General features: G+C 37.0%; 1 protein-coding gene across 1 annotated transcript in view; it reads left to right on the forward strand.

The window, feature by feature from the left end:
- The first annotated feature begins 860 nt into the window (after positions 1-860).
- DPT (dermatopontin) overlaps positions 861-24,678 on the forward strand; it is a 36,915-nt gene continuing 13,097 nt past the window's right edge. Inside the window, exons 1-2 of the mRNA XM_051999003.1 lie at positions 861-1,185; positions 16,682-16,807. Of these exons, the coding sequence (XP_051854963.1) occupies positions 890-1,185; positions 16,682-16,807 (422 nt within the window). The 5' untranslated portion in view covers positions 861-889. The remainder of the gene's footprint in view (positions 1,186-16,681; positions 16,808-24,678) is intronic.

The following is a 24,678-nucleotide window of genomic DNA, read 5'->3' on the forward strand; positions in this document are numbered from 1 at the left end:
TGAGACACCCCATATTCTTCAGTAATTTTCCCCTCTTCTGGCACTTATATATTGTGCTTTAATTTGTTTTCCCTGGCTGGTGATCATCTGAGGTAATAATGAATAGAATTCTGGATTTGGAGTCTACAAGGTCTGGATTAAAATCCTCCTTGAGACATTTACTGTCTATATAACCCTAGCCAAATCATTTAACTACCATCTACCTTAGTTTCCCTATCTATGAAATGAGTGGATTGGACTTGTTGATTCTCTAAATCCATGATCTTACATTGCTATGAATTTTGTGGTGTACATGGGACCTTTCCATCTTGGACTTTGTATATGTCTGTCAAAGGATACTTTCATCAAAGTATGTATTCCATTTGGTGTTACCTCAGTAGCATGTAAGTTTCTTGAAGGCAGGGAGAACACTGATTTTGTCTATGTATTCACTGCACTTAGCAGAGCATCCTACATATAATAATAGTTAATTGAATTGAATTGAAGTTTCTTAGACTTTATTAATTGGTAGAGATGAATTAGGAGTCAACTCCATTTGGTGATCAAAAGACTAGAGAATCTTCCTTTGAGGAGACAGAGGTGGATGAACACTAAATGCAGATTCTGCAAATGACCTTGCCAGTGAGTTTCTTTGACCTCTCTGCAACGTTGCTCTCCCAGGGTCTACTCCATATATAGCTCTAGCTTCTGTTGCTTCTAGAAGTCCACCTTAAGAACAGCTCAATGTATTCGTGGCCAACATCTCTGAGGCAGGGAAGTTTTGTTAAAACAATGACACATTGCACTTGGATCAAACTCATCAACATCTGGAAAACACATGTCTGAAGCAGTATAAAGGGGCCAGCCAGACAAACCAAGGGTGAAATTCTGTGCCAGGAGCAAAGGCAACATGAACCTCATGCTTCTCTGCTTTCTCCTGCCACTGGTGTTGGTAGCCAGGGGCCAATACGGTGACTACCGGTATCAGTATCATGACTATGGTGATGAAGGCTGGGTGAATCTGAACCGACAAGGCTTCAGTTTTCAATGTCCCCATGGGCAGGTGGTGGTGGCTGTGAGAAGCATCTTCAGTAAGAAGGAGGGTTCGGATAGGCAGTGGAACTACGCCTGCCTGCCCACCCCCCAGAGTCTTGGGGAGCCGACAGAATGCTGGTGGGAGGAGATCAACAGGGCTGGAATGGAATGGTAAGATGTGGTCTCCTCTCTTTGGGCTAGAGAAATTGCAGTGCTTTCCCGGACAGGTATCTGCCAAAGGGGTCATCAGGCATGCTGAAGATGGGGTGGTAGATGACAGCACCACATTGCAAAATTCGTATCAGGATTGGAAGGCTTCATTGCCACATTTACCTATTTGTTGATTGATGTCTTTAAGGAATTGCTATGATTTAGAGGATATGAATGGCAATAAAGAGAATTAGGTAGGGAGTACACTTCTTAGTTTTCATGTTGTTTCTTCATTTTTAGGATATTCTTTTGTATCCCTGCCATTTGAGCCAAAAGTTACTGCCTCGGATCCTAAATAACCATAGTGCTTTTTAGAGAAAGTTTCTTCCTCATAGCACCCACCTTTCTTCCCTACCCCTACTCCCTCAACCCACTTACTTCATGACTAAGTTATTTTTGAGGAATGAGTGAAAATCTACACCATGTCTCACTTGGGGACAAGCATAAGAGTATTCACTGCAACATGGAAGAAGCACAACTTTACCATGAGCTTTCTCAGAGAGTTTTATCAGCTCAGAGAGCTGAATACAATGAGGTTTAGCTATTGGGGCACTCGTGCAGCCTGGATTTATAATTTTTGATTCCCCACTCCATGCTCTGGCAATATGAGGGGGAGAGAAAATAATTAACACCTTTGGTTTATGCCTACCTTTTCCTGGGTCATCCCTGTTGGACTCCCACTGCCTGGTGACAAAGCAGAGCTCATGATCTGCACAACTATCCTTGACAGATGGATGTGGACTCAGAGTCCAGGGTGTCAGCCATGGCAGATATTCATCCTATAGGTCCTCTCTCAGCAGCTCATTTCCCCTACTTATTCCTTTCCTACTGCCAGACAGTTTTGCTGTGACTTAAACTAAGCTAGCTTAGGTCATTACTTCCCATGTTCCCATAGTGATAGATAATCACCAGGACGCACCACTCTCTTAAAAATCATTTGTATATGGCTGAGACTCCCCTCTAGATGCCATTTCTTGTATGAAGCCTCTGAAAAGGCTGGTGTCTCAAAGCTTACATGGAGACAATACAGGATAGGACTTGAAGGAGATCTGAGTTCTTAATTTGGTTTATCATTGATCATCAAGTCAGAGCTCAGTAAGAATCTAGGAATCCAACTCCATAATTTTACAGAGGCCCCAAAATAGTTAAATGATTCATGCAAGGTCACACAGACAGTAAATATCAAAATAGGGATGTGTCCTGCATGTCTACTAACTTCACATTCTACTATTGTCTCCTTTTTAATCATCTTCTAGCTGTCTTAAACCTTGAGCAAAAGGCATGAGATTAAACATTTATGTGGTAACTACCATATGGTAGGCATTGTGCTATGCACTTTGCAAGTATTGTCTCATTTGATCTTCATAAATACCTTTCAGAGTAGAAACCATTTAACCCCCATTTTAAAAAGTCACATAGCTAGTGAATGTCCAAGGTTAGATTTGAATTCAAGTCCTCCTAATTCTAGATCCAGCACTCTATTTATTCTGCCACCTAGCTGCCTCAAAACATGTTAGTTTTCTGGACTTCACTGTCTGAATCTGTACCATAAAGTATATTTATATGTTGAGTGGTGGGGATCTTTATGGTTTTGCCATATTCTCACTCTGAGAAATTCACTTAAATTCCCTCCCACCCACTCTACCCCACTCCACTCCCCCCTTCTCCCCCCCCCTTTTTTTTTTTGCTTCAATTCCATCCCTGCTAGTCAGATGGAAGCAGTAACCATCTGATTTCAAGCTGTCAGCTTTTGGCTGTTTTTGTCTTCACTCTCAAATCCTTCTCCCTCCCCTCCCACAAATCACAGGAGGAAGAGAAAATGAAGGGAAAAAAACTGCATTGAAAATAGGACTGGAGTGAATAATTGAAAGTAATGTCCCTCATGAATCCTCATCCTCAGCACTGTCATGGGAGAAGACTCAGCCTTGCTGGGTGTGGCAAGCTCTTAGAGCCTCCTGTCCTCCCTCCATAGATCTCCCCCACACTTTGCTAGTGTTAAAAAAAAATGCTTCTTTTAAAGCAGTCTCTGTGGCTTAGAGTGATAACAACCCTTCCACGCACCAGTATTTTTGGAGGCGTTTTTACATTGAGCTCAGTTGAAAATTTGAAAAGAAAGAAATTGCCCACAGATTGGAGACTAGTTATTAAGGCGTTTTGGAGGCTGGGTATTTCGTTATCTGCCTGGGGAGAAGGGAGCAGAGAATTGGAGATGGAATATTTTACACTCTTTGGCTGTCTTGCCCAAATGAATTAGCTTTCAGATTTATTTTAACTATGGGAAGGACAGAGTTCTAGCTGCCATTGGTATGCAAATGATGTTCCTTGGAGAACCAGTGCTGGAATGGTGATTCCATTAGGCACGCCTGGCTTAAAACATTGATGTTTACCATGGTTTATCGGCTAAATGCCCAGTCTGCTGGTACCAGATTCTGAAGTCACTAAGCCCCAGCTGTTGGTCTTCAGTATTAAGGATTACTTGAATTGGCTGCCTTGGTTTTTGGAATCACCAGGCCAAGTCCTGCAATTATGGAGCATGATTTCAGCTGTTTCTCTGAAGGTCCCCTCTGCCTTATGCCTTATGTAAGGAAAATACCATGAAGGATGAGGTGAAAATTAAATGCTAACCCTGAGGCTGGTCAGCATGGTGTGGGGTGAAAAAAACCTTGGAATTTGAACTAGCTCCATTTCTACTACAAGTAGGTAGTGTGGTATAGGGGAAAGAACACTGACTGTGAAATTAAAGGTCATGGGTTCAAATGTCACCTCGGATACTACTCATGTGGCCTTGGACAAGTCAGTCCTCTGAGCCTCACTTTCCTTATCTGAAAAATGAAGGCTTAGATGATATTAATTCTGAAGTCCCCTTTATCTGTGAGTTTCTCAATAGTTGTGTGATCTCAGTTACACATTTCAAATCCATAGGGCTATTTCTGCATACAAAAATTACAGGGCTTAGATACAGTGCTCTCTGTCCCTAATAACACTATTTAAGTTAAGTTAAGTTAAGAAGTTTATGATTTCAGTCAGACCTACTTTTCTACTACATATTAAAGACTTTTAAAAATGACAACCTGATTTAAATTGACCATTTTAGTATATGATTTGACCAATGACAAATCCCTTGGAGAAAATGTCTCCTAGACTTATGTTAGGAAGAAAAGTAAATTGAAGATGAATGAGCTATTTCAATACCCAGGACTTCATAGAATTTCGTTGTAATTATAGTAAGGCACTTGGTATTGTTGTTCCATCTTTATTTAGTTATGAGTGACTATCTGAGACTCCATTAAGGTTTGTTTTGTTTTGTTTTTTTTTTTTTTCAAAGATAAAGAAGTGGTTTGCCATTTACTTCTTCAGCTCATTTTATAAGTTAGGTAATTGAGGCAGAGTTAAGTGATTTGTACAGGGTCACACAGCTAATTAATGTCTGAGACTAAATCTGAACTCAGGAAAATGAGTTTTCCCAATTCCAGGTCTAGGTAGCACTCTATTCAACTTCCCAGGAGTGAGGCACTATATGTCTACAACACATCACAGGAAAATCTTTAAATTTTCATAGAACAAAGAATCAACAAACAATTGATCCTCCAGGCAAAATAAAAACACTAGTATCTCTAAGAACAAGAATGACCAGGCCTAGGTTATACTTAGTTGACTCCTCTGGTTTATTCTGTCCATCTGTGTTCTCTGTTTAGCAACTTATCACCTATTTTATATGGGTTGAGGTAATTGTCTACGCTAACCCTTCCTTCCCCCATCTTTAAAATACCATTATAGATTTAGAGTTGAAAGGTATTTTTAATTTAGTCCAACATCTCATTTTTTTTAAAGATGGAAAAGACTAAAATTGAAAATTAAAACTTAAAAAAAGTTTTGAAAATTATTTTAACATGTAATTGGATAAAAATTAATATTATTAAAAATAAATAAATAAGCAAAGGTGGGGAAACAAGCCTATAGAGGTTAAATGGTTTAGCTTAATCCATATAGAATAAGTTAAAGAAGTGAGATTCAAACCTGGGCTCTGATGTTCAATTCTAATGGCCTTTCAGTTAGACTTCTTAACTTTCATAAAGATGCCATAAACTCATTTTTAAAACACATAAGGATGGAAGAAAATTGAGTGAAGAGGAGGAGTTTCATATGTAGTACATCTTGAATGGAGGAGCCAAAGGCCATGGCAACCAGTTAAATATTTACATGTCTGTTTAGCTATATAACAAATGCCTGCCGTTTTATCTTTGGTAAAGGCTTGGTCACTGCCAGGAAAAGGGCAGATTCTTCCCCTACCCTCTGCTTTATCCCACTATACTCCATTCCTACTATACCCCATAGTCACCTCTTCATAGAATCATTTACAAATTGAGCTTTTTCACACCTTTAATATATGGCCCCTTTTCCTCATTCACAAAGTTAACACTACCCTAGCTCAGACCCTCATCTCCTAGAGTGCTGGTGTTATTGCTTCAACCTTCACACTGGCCTCCTCATGTTAGACTCACCCTTCCTTAATCCATTATCCAAATTAATATTCCTCCAGGTCTGATGACATTACTTCTCTTCTTAAAAAATATTCAGTGACTTCTTATCACCCCTAGCTTGAAATGCAAACTCAGCCTGACATTTAAAGTCTGCCAGATCCTGGCTTCTCCCTACCCTTTAACACATTTCAGATCACTTTACATCATATCCTCTAGGTTCCAATTGAATTGCCCTACTAATGAGTCCCCAAACTCAGTATTCCTTCTCTTGCCCCCATGCTTTTGTGTAGACTATTCCCAAAGGCAGAAATATATGTCTCCCCCTCACTTCTGCCTCTTAACTTCTCTACCTCCTTTCCAACTCATGTATCATGTTTGGGGATAAGAGAGTAAAAACAGCATGGTTCCTGCCCTCAAGAAGCTCCATCTCCAACATATAAACAACTCTATACAAACAAGATCTACACAATGCAAATGAGAGGAAGCTTCAGAGAAAAGATACAAGTCATGGAAGAGACTTGGAAAGGACTCTTGTAGAAAGCCAGATTTTAGCTGAGGCTTGAAAATAGCTAAAGGCACAAATCTGGTCTCAGACACTTAACACTTCCTAGCTATGTGACCCTAGGCAAGTCACTTAACTCCAATTGCCTCAGAGAAAAAAAGAAAGTAGCTAATGGCAGAGGTAAGAAGGAAGCTGTGGTAGACATGGAGAATGGGTAGTGTCAAGTGGGAAGAACAGCAAGAAAAACAGAATAATTGGAGTGGAGAGAATATAAAGCAGAGTAAAGCATAAAATTGGAAAAGTAGGAAGGAACGAGGTTATGAAAGGCTTCAAAAGACCAATAGATGACCTTACATTTGATCTCCTAGAGGTTATTGAATAAGATAGGGGAAGGGAAAGTGGAATAGAAGGACATACATAGACCTGCTCTTTCAGTGAAGATCATTTTGCTACTGAGAGGGGGCTGGCCTGTTGTGGGGAGAGAATAATTCAATCTCTTCTTTCTATTCCCCCATTTCCCTATCCCTAAATTAAGTCTTTCTTTCTGCCTCACCAGCTACAGATCCTCAAATACTTTCATCATCAAAATAAAAATTCCTTGAGGGTGGGACCTGAAATAAAGGCATCTTAAAATAACATATAAATCATGGAGTTTGGAGTCAGGAAACTAGGATCTGAATCCCATTTCTGCCATTCATTAGTTGCGTTGACATGAGCCATTCCACTTAATCTCTAGAGATTTTAGTTTTCTTATGAAAGAAGATAGATTAGAAACCTATCTATTAGACTAGAAAACAACCTACATCCCAATGTTGTTATGAGGATCAAATGAGATAATAATCATAAAGTGCTTAGCACATAAAAAGACCATATAAATGTTAATTATCAATAATCATCATCTCATCATTATTCTTATATCTCTTAAGTTCCTTTTTAGCTCTGAAATCCTATGCTGAGTAATTTTTTTCCCCAAAGATGAGGGTGGAGGTTTCATTCTTCTCCTTCAACACTGTTTGTTTTCTTTGTGCATTTTAAAATTTTAATTAAATTTTATTTTTTTAATCATCAAGCATTTATCTTTCTCTCTTCCATATTTGCCCCACAAATGAAAAAAAAAAAAAAAACCCTCTACCACAAGCATAGTCAAACAAAAGAATGAAGTTTGCATTTTTAACAGGGATCAGACACAAGCTAAAAGAAAGAGTCCACAAGGATAGAATTTTAAGTAAGCCAGTAGGGAAATATTAAGAAGAGGTAGGGCAAGTGTAGGGGGAGAAAAGGGCCTTCTCACTCTTGAAATCCACCATCAGAAAACAGTCACCTTCATCACCCATAAATAAAGTCATATCTACTTGGAATTTCAACAAGCAATGTGGTGAGAGATTCTAGCTCCATGGCTCAGGTATTTCCAGTGTCTGAAGAGAAAATTCATCTTTTGGGTGAGGTAGAAACACAGTGAAATAATTCATCTTAACAGTTTTTAAATGCTTTCAGCCAAGATGGTGTTTTCCCCCCACACAATCTCTCTTTCTCTTTTGTTACTGTTGGAATGAGACCAATAAGGAGCAGAGGGAAAGACTCCATAGACAAGTTCCTAAATAAACCCCAAACAAACATGAGTTCCAAAGTCTTGCCTCACTCCTCCAGCCTGGCTATCCATCTAATGGATGCTGCATATATTTTTTTGTCTGAAGAAAACAAGGGAGAGGGTAAGAGGATAGAGCAAATTATTTGAAATAGAAGGAAGAGTCTCTATGGAGGTAAAGTCTTCATTCTCTATGCAGTTAATATGAATAGAGAATGGTTTTGAATTAGAAACAGGCCATAGGAAGAGATAATATAGTATATAAGGAGCCAGGAGTTCTCCATTCATAGTAACTGTACTGGAGATAAATATCAATCTTCCTAAGCCTCAGTGTACTTTTCTGTAACTAGAATAATATTTGCATTGTCCACCTCAAAGAGCTATTGTGAGGAAAGTTCTTGGTAAAACTGAAAACACGGTAAAATTATGAGTTATTAGTAATGTTAAATTAATAATTAATTAGTGCTAAATGGGCAATTACAAGGATAATTTATATAGGTAATGGAATGGAACTGCAACAGATATTTGGAAGACTTAAGATATCGGGTTCACTTTTCTAGCTTCATTTGAACAATAACAACAATAAAATTTGCTTCTTGAGACCGGAACCAGGAATAATGAGTAGAACTTTCAAAGAAGCAAATTTAATTTTCATATGAGCAAAATGTTCCTAATGATTACATCCTAAAATGGAATGCACTGTCTCATGAGAAAATTGATTCCTCATCACTTGAGATATTTAAACAAAAGCTAAATAACCACTTGTTGAAGATAATAATTATAATATCCAGTATTTATATATAACTTTAAAGTTTACAAAGCACTTGACAAATATTATCTCATTTGATTTTCACAATAACCTTGGGAAATAGGTTTATTATTAGTTTCATTTTAGAGATAAGAAAAATGAGGCAGAAGATCATACAGCTAATAAGCATCTGGGGCAGAATTTGAACTTAGGGCTTCCTGACTCCACGTCTACCACACTACATACTATGTGACTTAGCTCAAGTATGAGGAAGATAATTTTGGTTATGAGGTAGACTAGATGGCCTCTAAGGTTCCCTTCAACTATGAAATCCTATGAGTGTATTATTCCATGATCAGCTTCTGGTTTTATCTCAGAGATGCAAAAGAATAAAGAGTATGAAGACTGTTCAAGTTGGAGAGTCAATCCCTCAATAAAAATGTGTCTTAACTCCTTTCTCAAAGCTGATCTCCTAAAATTATGTTTATGAATATATTATGAATTGGCTCCTTTAATTCCATCATCACTCCCAAATAAATCTCTCACACATACTTTTCTTTGAAAAATAGAGAATATCATTTAAAAATACTTTTTCTTCAACCATTTAAAAGTGCAGATTTATTTCTTAGCATCAGAAAATTTGTCAATAATTACGCAAAGGTTCAAAAGCAAAGACAGATCCCCGTTTCAAGAAATTACATCCTAAAATAACATGATGGTTGATAGTGATTGGCCAAGGAAGGGTATTTTAGTCCAGACAGTTCCAGGATGTTTCAGGAGATCATACAGGAATAATTGGCACATTCTATCCAGGAACAATGACAAAAAAAGGATCTCAAGTCTAATTGTGTTATGAATCTCAGTCTGATAAGGTCTATGGATCTCCCCAAAGTGGGGAGAAGACAACTTCAACATGGCTGGTGGTGCTAGCCATAACAGTTTCCTGTGAATGACTTCATCACTTAGTCTACTATATAATAGATTTTCTTTTGGAAATTCATAATTGAAAAAAAAATTAGCATTAGGTGGATGTTGAAGAATATGAAGATATCATCTTTTCTCCAACAAGTCCATGGACACTGGACGTCCAGAGACATCAGATTAAGAACCCCTGACCAACCAACAACTAACAAAGAATACCCCAACAATTTGACTAAGCAGTGGCCACTATCTCTTCTAAAAGACCTCCATTAAGGAGGAACCCACTTCCTCCATGGCTATTTCATTTCCTTTTTGTCAAGCTTAAGTTGTTAGAAAAGGTTTTTTCCCCCTTATCTTTGAACTTCCAGCCATTATTCCTTTTTCTTTTCTTGGGGACCCAGACAGAAGTTTAATTTAGAGACAGCAAAGTGAGTAGAGTCTGAATTTGAAATCAGGAAGACCAGAGTTCCAATTATTCTCGGACACAAGTTGTCAAGTCCAAAAAAATCCTCTTAATTTCCCAACTTTAATTCTCATCTCTGAAATGGGGATAATAATAGCACCTACCTCACAGGACTATTATGAAGATTAGATGAAATAAGATATAAAATGCTTTATGAACTTTAAGGTATTATATACATGTATATCTATATATATGCACATATGTGTTCTTGTTACTATTATTATTATTATTATTATCTCATCTGAGAGACCTTCAGGTACTTGAAAACAGCTTTTGTATTCCACCATATGTCCCCCTTTTTAGGATGAATATTCCAAGTTCTATCAATTTTCAGATGGCATCACCTTTAGACCATTCACTTCTGGTTGCCTTTTTCTAGATGATTTCCTGTTTGTCTAGGTCCTTTCTAAAGTATGGCAGTCTAAGTATGGTATGAGAAATAGGCCCTTGAGATGAGCTAGATTTCATGTGATCATTTAGTTCCTTGGATGGTTACCTGACCTTGGAAAACACCTCCCTGTTATGCTTCGAGAAAAGCAATTCATTCACACTATTGACATATTTCTGAATATTGAATAGTTTTCTTCTTGACTTTCTCCTTGCAAGAAGAAAAACAATCCTTTCCTTCAAGGAGCTTATATTTTAAAACGAGAAGATAACTCATAAGAAAAGGAGCTAAATGGGTGGGTGGAGTAGTTATAAAGGTACCAGCAAAGGGACATTGTGAATAAAATCCTGTAGAAGTGGATAAGAAGTTCAGTCTACAAATGCAAAATGAATGGGAGCATGGTTTCTTGGACCTCCTTCCCAAAATGGAGGTTTTGGAAGGAACCAGCCAATCAGAAAGATATATTTCAGGGACAGATGATATTTCCAATGCGAGAAATAGTCCAGGAAAGGAATAAGCTTCCAGGGTAAAGAGATTTCTACAGCATAAGAGAAAGTCTTTTAGAGTCAACAGTGAAGACTTGAAGGGGAATTTTTTTATTGTAGTAAGTTTATTTTTTAATAAACATTGCTTCATGAATCATGTTGGGAGAGAAAAATTAGAGCAAAAAGGAAAAATCATGGGAGAGATAAAAACAGAAAAAAAGAAGTGAACATAGCATGTGTTGATTTACATTGAGTCTCCTTTGATTTTTTTCTAGATGAAAATGGCATTTTCTATCCAAAGTCTATTGGGTTCCTGAACTGCTAAAAAGAACCAAGTCTTTCATAGTTGATCATCACACATTCTTGCTATTATTGTTTATAATATATTCCTGGTTTTGCTTGTTTCATTCAGCATAAGTTCATGTCAATATTTCCAGGCCTTACTATAATTAGTCTGTTCATCATTTTTATAGAACAATAATATTTCATTACTTTCATGTACCACAACTTGTTCAGCCATTCCAAAATTTATGAGCATTCACTCCTTTTCCAATTCTTTGCTACCACAAAAAGACTGCTACAAACATTTTTGCACATGTGGTCCCTTTTTCCTCCTTTATGATTTCTTTGGGATATAGACCCAGTAATGGCACTGCTGGATGGAGAAGAATTTAAGGAAGAATCACAAAACCTTGCATAATTTAAGCTTGACGGATCCTGGAAACCATAAGGCTCAGCATTTCAGATAATGAAAAGTCAATGAAAATGCTGAGCAGGGGAGCATCAGAGCAGTATTGGATAGATACAAAGATGAAAGGAACTTCATTGACTAATATGCAATATCCTCTCTCTCTCTCTCTCTCTCTCTCTCTCTCTCTTTCTCTCTGTCTCTCTTTCTGTCTCTCTTTCTTCTCTCTCTCTGTCTCTGACAGATGAAGAAGTGGAAGTTTAGAGATGATAGATGGCTTACCTGAGATCATAGAGGTAGGGAATCAAGTAGGGAGAAAGTGGGATACCTGTTCCTGAGCTTAGAATCACAGAAAAAGAACTCAATTCCTGTCTTTGACACTTATTACCTACAGCACATCATTTAACTTTTTCTCCACTGTTGTTTTTCAACCATTTTTCAGTCATATTCAACTCTTCATGAGTTTTCTTGGCAAAGATACTGGAATGAGTTGCCATTTTCTTCTCCAGCTCATTTTACAAATGAATAAACTGAGATAGACTTTTAAATGACTTGCCCAGGCTCACATAACAAGTAAGTGTCTAAGGCCAGATTTGAACTCAGGAAGATGAGTTTTCCTGACTCAAGCCTTGGTACCTGTGTACTATTGTAGCACCATCTCCCCAATATTCTCCATTGCCTCATTTATAAAATGAAGGGATGATATAGATAATCTCTAAGGTCCCTTGAAAATCCCAATTTACAATCATCTAGTCTTTTTTGATATCCAATTCAGTGCTCTATTCCTGGTGTTTATTTTTACACTTAGACATAGAAATGAGTAAGAACAAAATTTGAAAACGGGAACTATTTTCAGGATCTCAAGTAGGCCAGTGTCAATGCTGAATGGTACTTTTGGGGCAAATTTTGTTGGTATTCTGTTATTGATCCACATCATTTTAAAAATCTGGGACAGTATAGAGGTTATTGCAAAGTGACCCCTTAAAAATAAAATTCAGCAAGGGGATATATGTATGTGTGTATGTGTGTGTGTGTGTGTGTGTGTGTGTGTGTGTAAATGTGACATGTGCCCTTCCCACAAAGGGCAATCACCAACTGGTTGACTAACAGCTGGCAGGAAATTCCTGGAACCAAGATAGCTGGCAAGATCCTAGGTAGCCTATTGAATGTATCAGTGTATCTCTTGGTGCTTATTTTTAGTTCAATGAGTTTCCTTCATGGAATTAAAGACCATCGGTGCCAGAGCATTCGATATTTGAGATTATCTGATCAAACCCCCTGATTTTACTGATAAACTGAGGCACAAGGAAAGAAAGTGACTAATCCAATAGTAAATAGATGGATCCAGGATTAGAACCCAATTATTCTGATTTCTAATTCCTAAAACATACCACCACCACAAGTGCCATGGTGGCACCATGGATACCTCCTTTGGTACCCTGATTTGACAAGAGAAGCCAGAGATGGTAGAACAAGATAAGCACAAGGAAATGAAGTCTCAAAGAAGACCCATGTTATAGCTTTCTCATCAATCTCTCTGCCTCAGATCCCTCCCTACTCCATTCTATATTCCATACAACTTTCAGAGTCATTTTCTAAAAAGATGAATGTTGCTCTCCTGCTCAATAAACTCCATTGCTTCTCTCTTACCTCCAGGATCAAATATTTAAAAAACCATATGTTTGATATTTAAGGTTCTTCACTCCCTTCCCCTTCCTATTTTTCCATCTTCTTCCATTTAGTCTCCTGTCCTGCAGTTCTGGACCCACCCCAAACTCCCTTTCCACTCTATACCCCAAACTCCCTTTCCAGGTCATATGATGGCTTGCTTCAATTCCTGGCAAGTCTTCCTTCTCATCTCCATCTTTTGACACCTCTTGCTTCTGTTCAGACTCAGTTCAAAAGCCCCATTTTGCAGTGAACCTTTCTGAATGCCCTGCCCCCTTCTCAGTTACATGAAACTGCCAAGGTTACCTTATGTGTTCTCTATTTGTGTCTTGTAAGCATCTATTTATTCTCTTATTGCCTCTCCCATTAGTAGGTAATCATTGTTGGTTTTTTTTTTTTTTTTTACTTTCTGTGTTTTTGCTCTTTCTTTATATCCCCAAGCATTTAGCCCAGGGCCCTAATGCATGATCAAAGAATATTTGCTGATTGCTTAAATGATGGTGAAATGTGTTCAACAACATACACATGAGAAATAATACACAAATAATCTCAAAAGTGGCAGCAATATTTTAGGGAGAGCCTTTCTGTGATGTATTTATATATTTTGGCATATGAATTAGTAATATTAACAAAATTTGAACACGGGAACCTTTTTAAGATTCTCAAGTGGGTCAGTGACAATGTTGAAAGGTACTTTTGAGGGAAACTTCATATACCTGAGAGTTTGCAAAACAAATTTATTTCATATGAATTTCACACCAGTCCTGTGAGGTAGATCCTACCAGTGTTTTTTCTTTCAAGATCAGACATGATTTCATTAGTGAAAGAAACCCCTTCTGCCAAAGCAGATCAGCTTCTGCTCTGCCCTTTTGGTGTTAGAGAACTCCACAAAACAGAGAGGACTTTGGTGATATCTCTAAGGTCACATAGCCAGGATATTCCAGGGATGTGACTTAAATCCAGATTTTCTTGAGTTTGCATCCAGCTTTCTAACCATTACACCACACAATCTATCTGTAACATATATCATTATCCTCATTTTATAGAGGAGGGAACTCAGGTTAAGAGAGGGTATCTTGCCCAGGAACAATATCTGACTGGGGGTGGGATATGAACCTGAATATGGATTGAATGAGAGATTTAAACCATCATATCTCACTGAGCTCAAATGTGATGAGGACCATGTGATCACAGAGTTAGTGCTTCTGGAAGAAACTTCAGAGGTCATCTATCTAACCTTTTCATTTTATTTATGAAGAAACTCCCAGAAAGATGGAATGCAAAAGGGAGTAGATGGCAGAGCTAAGACTTAGACCCATTCCAGCTGGCTGGTGAAGAATCTAGGAAGCTTTGCAGGAGGCCATTTTGACAATGATGTCTTTTATAAAATGTAAAGATAAAAAAAAAATTAATGTAAAAAAAAAGATAAAAAATTTGTAAAATGTAAATAAAATATATATATATATATATGTGTGTGTGTGTATATGAATCCCATGCATACCTGCAATGCAAACATACCTAGATACACACAAACACATATCATACATGTATATAAACATATATAATAATACATCATAAATATCATTATATATATTATCACGTGATTATATAGCTGTATATTCATATATTATATATGGTTATATGTTATATGCACATATATCCATACTGTATAATCAAACACATTACATATGAGACTATATAATTAAGTACAATTATATGGTTGTATATAATCATGCATATTATACATAATATACATATATATATGCTTGATTGTATTGTGTATGTGGCCATGTCTACCTGCAAGCTGAGAAAGATCTTTTGAATGCTAAGCACTCCTTAGATTATTTATGTGTATTTCCCATGTGTATTGTTGCACATATTTCACCAGCTGCCAATCTTCCACATTTCATTTGTGTGGAATGAATGACAGAGAGGCAGGGAATTTCTTATAACCCTCATCGATTTAACTTGTCAACCAGTATCTACTTTCTATATATTTAGTATGTAATTTCTGAAGAATTATTATAGTGTAGTCTATGGCAGAATGGTTACGGCTGCCATTAAACCACAGGCGAGTTCAAAACTGTGATCCTATGTAAGTGACTAATTAGCTCTTAAGTTATCAAATCCAGTGTTGTTTTTTCAGTCTTCTTTCTCTTTCACACACACACACACACACACACACAATCTTCCTCTATTAGAATGTGAGGTCCTCTTGGAGGAGGGACTATCTTGCTTGCTTATATTTGTATACCCCTAGTTCTTAATAGAGTTCATAATGTATAGTAAGCACCTAATTAATGCCTTCATAATCATCCATTAATATTTTTGTTTTGTTTTGTTCTTTTAATTAACAAATATTTTAAAGTCAATCTACCATTCCAACTAATTCATTCAGCAAACTTTTTTTTTAAGTCCTCAATATATAGCTATGTGATCTGAAAAAATAAATTCCCAATTGACTATATCTGTAAATATAAATGTATGTCTCTCTCTTTCTACATTTTAAGTTCATCAGCTCTCAGAAGGTAAATAACATATTTTGTCTTCGTTCTTTTGGGCTCATTTTAAATTGAATTGATCAATCTTTAGAAGTCATTTAAAGTTGTTATAATGTTGTTATAACTGTATAAATTGTTCTCTTTCAGTTCATAATGGTCTTCCGAGATTCCTCTGAAATTGTACATTTTAATAATTATTATGGTACAATAGTATTCCATTATATTCATGTACTACACTTTATTCATTTCTCAGTAGAATAGTTAGAAATTTTGGTTTCCGCTACCATAAAGAGAATTGATGCAAATATTTTTGTACACATAAATCCTTTTTGTCTTTGATTTTTAATGTATACTTAGTAGTAGTATAACCAGGTCAAAGATTTGAACTCAAGTCCTCCTGACTTCAGGGCTGGTGCTCTTGGAGTTTTTATTTAATGATTATTTCTATGTAGTACAGTTTGAGATGTTTTTCATCATTATCCTTGCAATTCTTGACCTTTTGTTTCTTTTTAAGAATTTTTTCTAGGTCTATATGTAAAATATTCTTTTGGCAAATTGATTGGCATAGACTGAATGAATAGATTAATTTATATATTATTGCTAATTTTTATTACATTGGCTCTAACTTTCCATGAGCACTTGTTTCTCCAATTATTTAGGCCTGCCTTTATATCAGCAAAGGAGGTTTTACAGTTAAATCAATAACTCATTCATTCATTTACTCTCTTCATATCTTTCCTCAACTGACCAACAAAGGACCTGGAATGTATGGACTTCAAGGTCCCTTTCACCTCTAGATCTAGGATTCTATGGTCCTATGTGGTAAATAGGAGTCTTTATTTTCTTAATTAAGTCATTTCTGGAACTAAATGTTTCTGTGGATGATTTACTTGGCCAACATCTGCATTGTATATTCTGATATATAGAACATTAATGTCTAAGTAAAGACCACATGTGAATCAATCAGTAAGAGTGCTAAATGTGAACCCAAAAGAATAATACCGTGGGGTTGTGTATTTTCTCTCAGGTACCAGACATGCTCCAGCAATGGCCTGGTGGCTGGGTTCCAGAGCCGGTACTTTGAATCAGTCCTAGACCGAGAATGGCAGTTTTATTGTTGCCGTTACAGCAAGAGGTGTCCATACTCATGTTGGTGAGTAGTTATCTTCTGAGAGCACTTTCCCAGCGACTCCTAGGGCTATAAGGGCTGTAAGACCAAAAAAAGGTCTTCAAGACAGAACTTCTATGCATGAAATTCTACATTGGCCAGAACCTCTTCAGTATCCAGAGATTTACAAAGAAAGGAATCTTAAACATTTTCTTAACATATTTAATGTAACATAAGAATAAACATATTCTTAACCATGGGATTCTAGGCTTCAGTAAAAGAGATATAGACTCCAAAGTAAAGAAAGCAACAGTAGCGACTCAGAATTCACCTATATCATTTTATTATAGTTTTAGCAGCACAATGGAATGGTTAAGGAGTTAGTTTTAGAATAAGAAATATCTGGGTTCAAATTCCATTTCAGACACTTAATAGCTATTTGACCTTGATCTCTTTTGAGTCTCAGTTTCCTATCTGTAAAATGAAGAAAATAATAGTACAACCCCTGAGCTCATAGTCATGATCAAATCATATATGGAGCACTTTTGCAAACTTTAAAGAACTATATAAATATGAGCTATCATCATAAATGCACAAAGGACTTTATTAAGACTTTGAAGATTTAATAAATCAGAAATTTCTTGTAGTTATCAAGCAGCAATTTCAGTATGAGAGTGTATTTTCTATAACTTTCGATCAATTGTATGAGGATCTACCATGGAATATCATTTGGGAGAATCTTTAATACTCTCATCAAAGATGCCCTCGATGGGTGTTTAAATGATTTTCACAATAGCGTTATATAATAGCAAAGTCATTTCAATGACCTCAATCCTTTCCCTGATGCAAGGTCCCATCTTTTATAATATAAACATGATGCTGGTATGTGGGATGGTTATGAATCATGAAACATTTCAGTCCATAAAAAAAACTGAAATAGAATATTGATAAGTAGAAGTTCATGTAGGGGGAGCTATTGGTACCATTACAAATAAGGGATCATGCAGGGGAAGTGATATAGATGGTACATAGTGTGTGTGTGTGACTCCAATATACAATAGCTATATGATCTGGGGACAAACCACAGTCTTTACTAACTTTTGGTCAACCTAGACCAAAAGAGGGAATTTCTTCCCTCCATTAGGAGTTCCCTATGACATTAAAATCACAGGTCTATGCCCCATTCTGATATATACATATAGTTTCTTCCCCTTGATTCTGTAGGATCTCTTAGCAGTAACATATATAAACACTCACCTGAAATTAACTTCTTATCAAATTATAGTTGTTCTTCTTTCCTAAGAGAAGTTGGTCAATAAGGCAGGCACCTGGATCCCTTTAAATCATATAAGTCCATACCTTCTTCACATGCTCTTTGATAGGAAGTATCCTCCCACCTCTATCTTGTTAAATGATAGCATCACTGAACTCTTTAATACTCAACTACTTAGGAGGTATAGTGGGTAGAGCACCAGATTTGTAGAAAAGAAAATCTTAGTCCAAATTTGGCCTCTTACATATACTAGACGTATGACCCCAGGTAAATCATTCAATCTCTGTTTGCCTCGGTCTCCTCATCTGTAAAATGTAGACAATAATAGTACTTGCTTCCCAGAATTGTTGTGAGGATGAAATGAAATATGTAAAGTGCTTAGCAAAATACCTGATATTGGTAGGCACTATATAAATGTTATCTATCATCATCATCATCATGATCATCATCATCATTATTAAATGCTTAACTTACTTTGATTTTGTGCCAGAATAGATATAAAGAGATATACTTGCTGCTTGACATACTGCTTTTCAGGACACTGGTGCTGGCCCAGGGCAGGGCAAATTTAGTAAATTGACCTCAAGTTACTTACAATGAAAAAGGGTAAGGCACTTTTTGAATAAAGTAATTTAAAGATTCTGCTCAAAATTCTAGTCCTGTTATCAAGGAATGATCTTTCTGGCGCAAGGGCATAAGCAGCAATTCATATCCCAAGGACCTGACTATTATTCCCTACTAAGTCATGGTGAATTCTGTCTTTCTTAGAACTGTATTCTCTTCCTCTTTATTTAATTTCCTTAAGTATTTGTTCCAATCAATATCATACTAAGAGATGAGGAACTTTGTACAACCAGTCCTTTAAGTATCTTTTTCTGACTGTCTTTTCAATTCAATTATTTTTAAGTGCCTATCATGTGCAAAACTTATGAAGAGGGTCTTTTAGAGAACTAACTTGCCATAATAATTAAACCATGTCATAAATGAACACTGGGGGTGAAAAAACAGAGCTACCTCAAGGAGCTACATTCTGCTCCAAGGAAACAACACATATGCAAATAAATTGACACAAAATAAATAGACCCTGTGGCCCTGAGACCACCCTCTCTTTCAGCTTCAAATTCATGTAAATTGGGTTCAATCACTAGAGAATTCTCAGAAAATCATTTTTTTATCTTATCATTTCCCAATCCAGAGTTTATTCTGCAAATCCTTAAGTATAGCCTGAGAATAGCTCATGTCTCAGTTTTCACAAATTAAGTAACAACAGGGGCTTCAAACCCTAAATAAGAACTCAAGATAATAAACATATAGAGGGTAGTCTTTCATCTCTAAGTAGATGCAGGACTCTCAATAGACTTATGATATCTGATAAAGAAATAAAGGTGACATACATTTGTATGTCATAAAATGGATACTCACACCATTTATTCCTGCAAAAAAAATACAGAATCTATGCTTTCAGTAAAGTCCATGATGAAACAATTGGCTTCCAAATTAATTCCTTATATCTTTTTAATTAATTGTGTTTTCCCCATTTAGTCAGGAGTCAGCCAGCTAGATTGAAACGCTACAACCAGCAAGCAAATGAACCTTTTTATGCTTTAATGATCTCCTACTCCCCTTCAGTATCCATTAAGACTTCAACAAACCAGTTTTTGAATGACGATAGTTGAATTCCCGTTCTTGAGAATCTTTTACAAGAAATTCTTACTGGAATTGTTTAGGACTAGACTGTTCCTGAGATTTGTTCTTTTTCATTAATTCTAAGTGATGAATGAATGAACTGGCAGATCAGACTTTTCAGAGAGCTTCACATTACTCCAAATTGGCCACTGCTTATTCTGTCCATTAATAAGATAAGTCTTATAGGGTAGGACCCCTCACTGGAGATTTGCAGATACCCCTTCATCCACTTAAGTCTTTATGCTTTAGAGATCTAGGAAATGGATTCTTTATAATTGCCTTTGAACAGACCTTACAGCTACATATCCTATATATCCATCCATTCCCTTTGACCTACAAAGGTCAAGATCCAGAATTGTCTTGTAATGGGGATCTTTTAGAGAACTAACTTGCCATAATAATTAAGCCAAATGGAAAGCAGAAAAGTAACAATCATTTCTTAAATATCTACTATGTGCCAATCATTGTGCTAAGTACTTTACAAATATCTCATTTGATCATCATAACAACCCTTGGAGGTAGGTGCTGCTATTATCCCCATTTTACAATGGAGGAAACTGAGCCAGACAGCAATAAGCCTAGCTGAGTCACACAACTAGTAAGTATGTGAGGTCAGATTTGATTCCTAATTCCAGACCCAACATTCTATTTACTATGCCAAGTTGCAACCAATTGACTTTTCCAGTAACACACACACACACACACACACACACACACACACACACACACACACAACTAAAATGTCTTAAAAGTCTATACTCCTTACTTCATTAGATCCTATACTATTTAACAAGTTAGTCACCTGCAGAATATAGCCTCCTCTGGTTGCTGAGTTCTGGCGAGCCAACTACAGTCCAGAGGGCTGCACTGGGGGACAACAGATTGGAAAGAAACAAATCCCCTGAGAGCTCCAATTTTCAAATGTTGACATTTAAAAAGCAGTATATACAGAACAGAAACTCCTAGCTTATTTTGTTCAGGGAGGAATGTGCACTTGCTGTGTCATCCATGCTAGTGTAAGATAGCAATAAATATTCCTCATAGTGTTCAACATGGGACTGCTAGTTCATTTAGCTATGTCCTGGGAAGAGGAGCTAAAGGAAAAGAGGAATAGGAGAGAGAAGGGAAGAGAGAAGAGAAGGTAAAGGAGAAAGAAGGAAAGAAGATCTGGGACTACTTTGATTGCATATTCTAAAATTTAACAGTCTCTCTAATACTTTAAGAGATTGATGATCACATCAAAATGAGGATCCTTATTGACATGAGTCATGTACTCCCTTTCACTAGTTATCGCCAGGCTTATAAAAATTGATCATTTGGTGGCCATCTTTTGGTGATAAGCCTTTCCAATTTTAGCTAGGTCTGGATACCTTTCCAGGTTTGGTAGGTCCAACCTGTGCGTGCACTGCCTTGGCATAGTTTTCAAGATTTCAGAATTATCTTCATGTCATAAGGAGGTAGGCAGTATGAATTCAGTGAAGATTCTGTCTTAAGCTTAATAAAGCCTGAATTATTTTCTCAAAGAAAATAAGTTTCTTGAAGTCAGCCATTTTTTTTCTCACCAACAACTAGCATACCAGGCACATAATAAATGTTTGAATAAGTAAATGAATGAATGCTGTGTTTAAAACAGTAATCAAATTAGGAAACTACAAAATGATAGGTAGGCATTGATAGTAGGAGTCGGGGGGAGGAAGAAAATTATCTCATAAGATTTTAAATCAAAGAACCATAGAATCTATAAGTAGAAAGGAATTCCCTCTCTGACACCCCTAATCTTGTGTTTGTGCAACTTTATTTCCATCCAAGGAAAGGAAGGTCAATATTTCCCTCATTTTACTTTGAGGCACCTTTGACTGTAGAGAAGTTCCTTATGTTGATCTTGAGTCTGCCTTTTGACCTGCTCTTCATTCTCCCTCTGGGGCCAAACAAAATTAGAATCAAGAAGGCTTGGAATCAACTCTTGCTTGTGACATTCATCACTAGCTGTGTTAAGTAAACAAGTTACTTAATCTGGGTCCCTAAGTAACTCTGTAAGACTACATTGCAGTCATGTTACTAATACACATGAAAAAGGGATTTTCCACACCAGGACTTACAAATGAAGTAAATGACGTCCCAACATATATCTTATGAGTCCAAGGAACCTCCAGTAAGGAACTTGAGACTCAGAAGAACTAGGGTTCATTACGGAGCATCTGACCTCTCTCCAGGGATGCATTTTTTCTCTTTGACTCAGCTCCCATTCCAAAGTAACTTCGAGACTTTCTATAACAAAGACTCATATGCACATATTAATGAACAGAAAACATAAGCATTTCATCATACTTTCCCTGAAAGGTAAATGAGAGCATGTGCACGTGCGTGTGCACACACACACACACACACACACACACACACACACACACATCCTTTTACAAACAAAGGAAATTAAAGAACTAAGATTCAGGTACAAATATAATGAATAGCTTATCCTTATCCAAGGTCCTAGCTCCTTTGGTTCCAAAGCTAGCATGTAGGATTTGGAGAGGCTAGAAGGGAAGAGGGAATTTCCAACAGGTGAAATTTAAGGCTCAAGTGACCTTCCAAGCTAAAAAGATTTCTTGAACATAGCAGAGAAAATCCGAGAGAAAGGTCAGCAATGCTTCCTGGAGAGGAATGTCTATAGAGAGATATAATCAGTGTGATAGCGTGTATATGTGCGTATTGTTATTCAATCATATTTCTGTCATATCCAACTCCATTTGCTGTTTTCTTGGCAGAGATATTCGAGTGGTTTGCCATTTCCTTCTCTAGTTCATTTGACAAATGAAGAAACTTTGGTCCATAAGGTTAAGTAATAAAGCTAGTAAGTTTGAGGCCAGATTTGAACTCAGAAGATGAGCTTTTCTGACTCCAGACCTAGTATTCTACTTACTGCACCACCTTGCTGCCCTACACACACAGTGTGTGCACATCCAAAAAGGTAAATGATATATAGATGTGTGGTTATGAGATATATTTATGTATGTATGCTGTATACAATCACCTATTTGTGGATAAACACATACCAAGCAAAAGACTTAGATTTCTTAGCATGGTGTTTAGTAAGGCACAACTATATCTCTAAAGCAGCAGCACATCTGCAGACCATTGATAATCATTTCTTACTCTCCTAACAGCCATGGTACTTGCATACCAGATTACTCTTTTGTATCATGACAATGATGCTGTCCATGTAGTGATTGGCTATGGATCCAAAAGGCTGGGGGCTTGGAAGTGAGTACCCATTTCCTTCCCTAAGCAAGCTGCCAATATCAACATTCAAGGCAACCCTACATTTTCCAAAAGTATTTCCTGCCAAGAAAAGTCATCTAGGCAAGTGGTACAGTTAAAAGAGTGCTTTACATGGTATCAAGAAGATCTGACTTCAAATCATGCCTTAAATACTTATTAGCTGTGGGACCTAGGATCATAGTTTTCAAGCTGGAATTTCTGGTATCTCAAAAACTGACTTGAAGAATGATGCTAATCATTGCCTCAGAAACTAGGCTGGAGTTCAGGCAGACACATGAACTAATAAGGAGACTAAAATACATCAAAGTGATGTCCGCTTCTTATGCTCCATAATTCAGATTGACATTTTGCCTTAATTAGGGGGAATTTTGCTATTCTCTGAATATTTATAGACCATTGTCTCCAAAAATGGCGAAGATCAAATCATATCAAAAGATGGATCACTAACAAGTCATGCGGGTTTGTTTTTTCCCCAAATTTCAGGTTGTAATGTTGAGTAATTAAGTAATAAAACTTCGAGACTGGCAAAGAGGCTAAATAATTTCCTCAGGTCATCCGACTATGTGCCATGATTGGAATTCAAATCATCCTGATGCCAAGAACAGCATTCTCTATATCCTATCTGGTCCAATGAAAGACTCTTGATGCTGGAATCAGAGAACCAGGGTTCAAATACTGTCTCTGACACTACCTATGTGACCTTAAAAAGACCGTTGGACTTCTCTGAGGCTCTGATTCTAAATAGCTAAAGTGATAGAAATACTTGAATAATGCATTTTACACAGTGCTTCCAACACTTTCCTCTCAGTAATCCTTGTCTTTGCCCCATACTTACATATGAGGAGATTGAGCATACAAAGAAGCTAAATGATTTACCTATTATCTAACACAGATAGTGTCAAAGAGAGGATGAACTCAAATCTTCTGTCAAGTGCTTGTCCCATTATGCTGCTGCTTCTCTCTCTCTTTCTCTCTCTCTCTCTCTCTCTCTCTCTCTCTCTCTCTCTCTCTCTTTCTCTCTCTCTCTCTCTCTCTCTCTCTCTCTCTCTCTCTCTCCTCTCTCTCTCTCTCTCTCTCTCTCTCTTTCTTTCCTCTTCCCTTCCTCCCTCTCTCTCATTTTCTCTCTTTCTTAACATTTCTCTGCCACCTGTAAAGAACTAAGTTTCCTACAGATAATAGAATCTCTGTTCTTACATAGAATCAATTGTCCCTTTTATCATTCTGACCTACATTCACATTATCTTGACATATTTATAATTTAGTCATATAATTACTTCCCGAAGATAGATAACTTTCATTGGGGCTTCAAAAACTTAAGAGAATTCATGGATTTGATGGACTATTTGATCATCCTTGTTCAGCCAGAGTTTAAATCTACCCAGGGTGAGCTAGATACTGAAGCTTAGACTCTACCCACCAAAGTATGGCTGCCTTTTCCCACACCTTCTATGTATTGTTAGACAACATTAACCAGCTGGGGTCCATTCAGCAAATATTTATTGACTACTTACTATGCCTAAGGAAGAACTGGAAAATATAATTCATGAGCCCCACCATGCCAAAACTTACAACAGGGCCAGGGGTAAGACTTATAAAGAAAGTTAAACAGCATAAGAGAAAGATGACATATAGGCTATTGTTCAAACAGGGAGGGGGAAATATATAAGATTTCAGAGATAGG

This window comes from Antechinus flavipes, chromosome 4, assembly GCF_016432865.1.
Source record: "Antechinus flavipes isolate AdamAnt ecotype Samford, QLD, Australia chromosome 4, AdamAnt_v2, whole genome shotgun sequence".
In the NCBI taxonomy this organism is placed as follows: domain Eukaryota; kingdom Metazoa; phylum Chordata; class Mammalia; order Dasyuromorphia; family Dasyuridae; genus Antechinus; species Antechinus flavipes.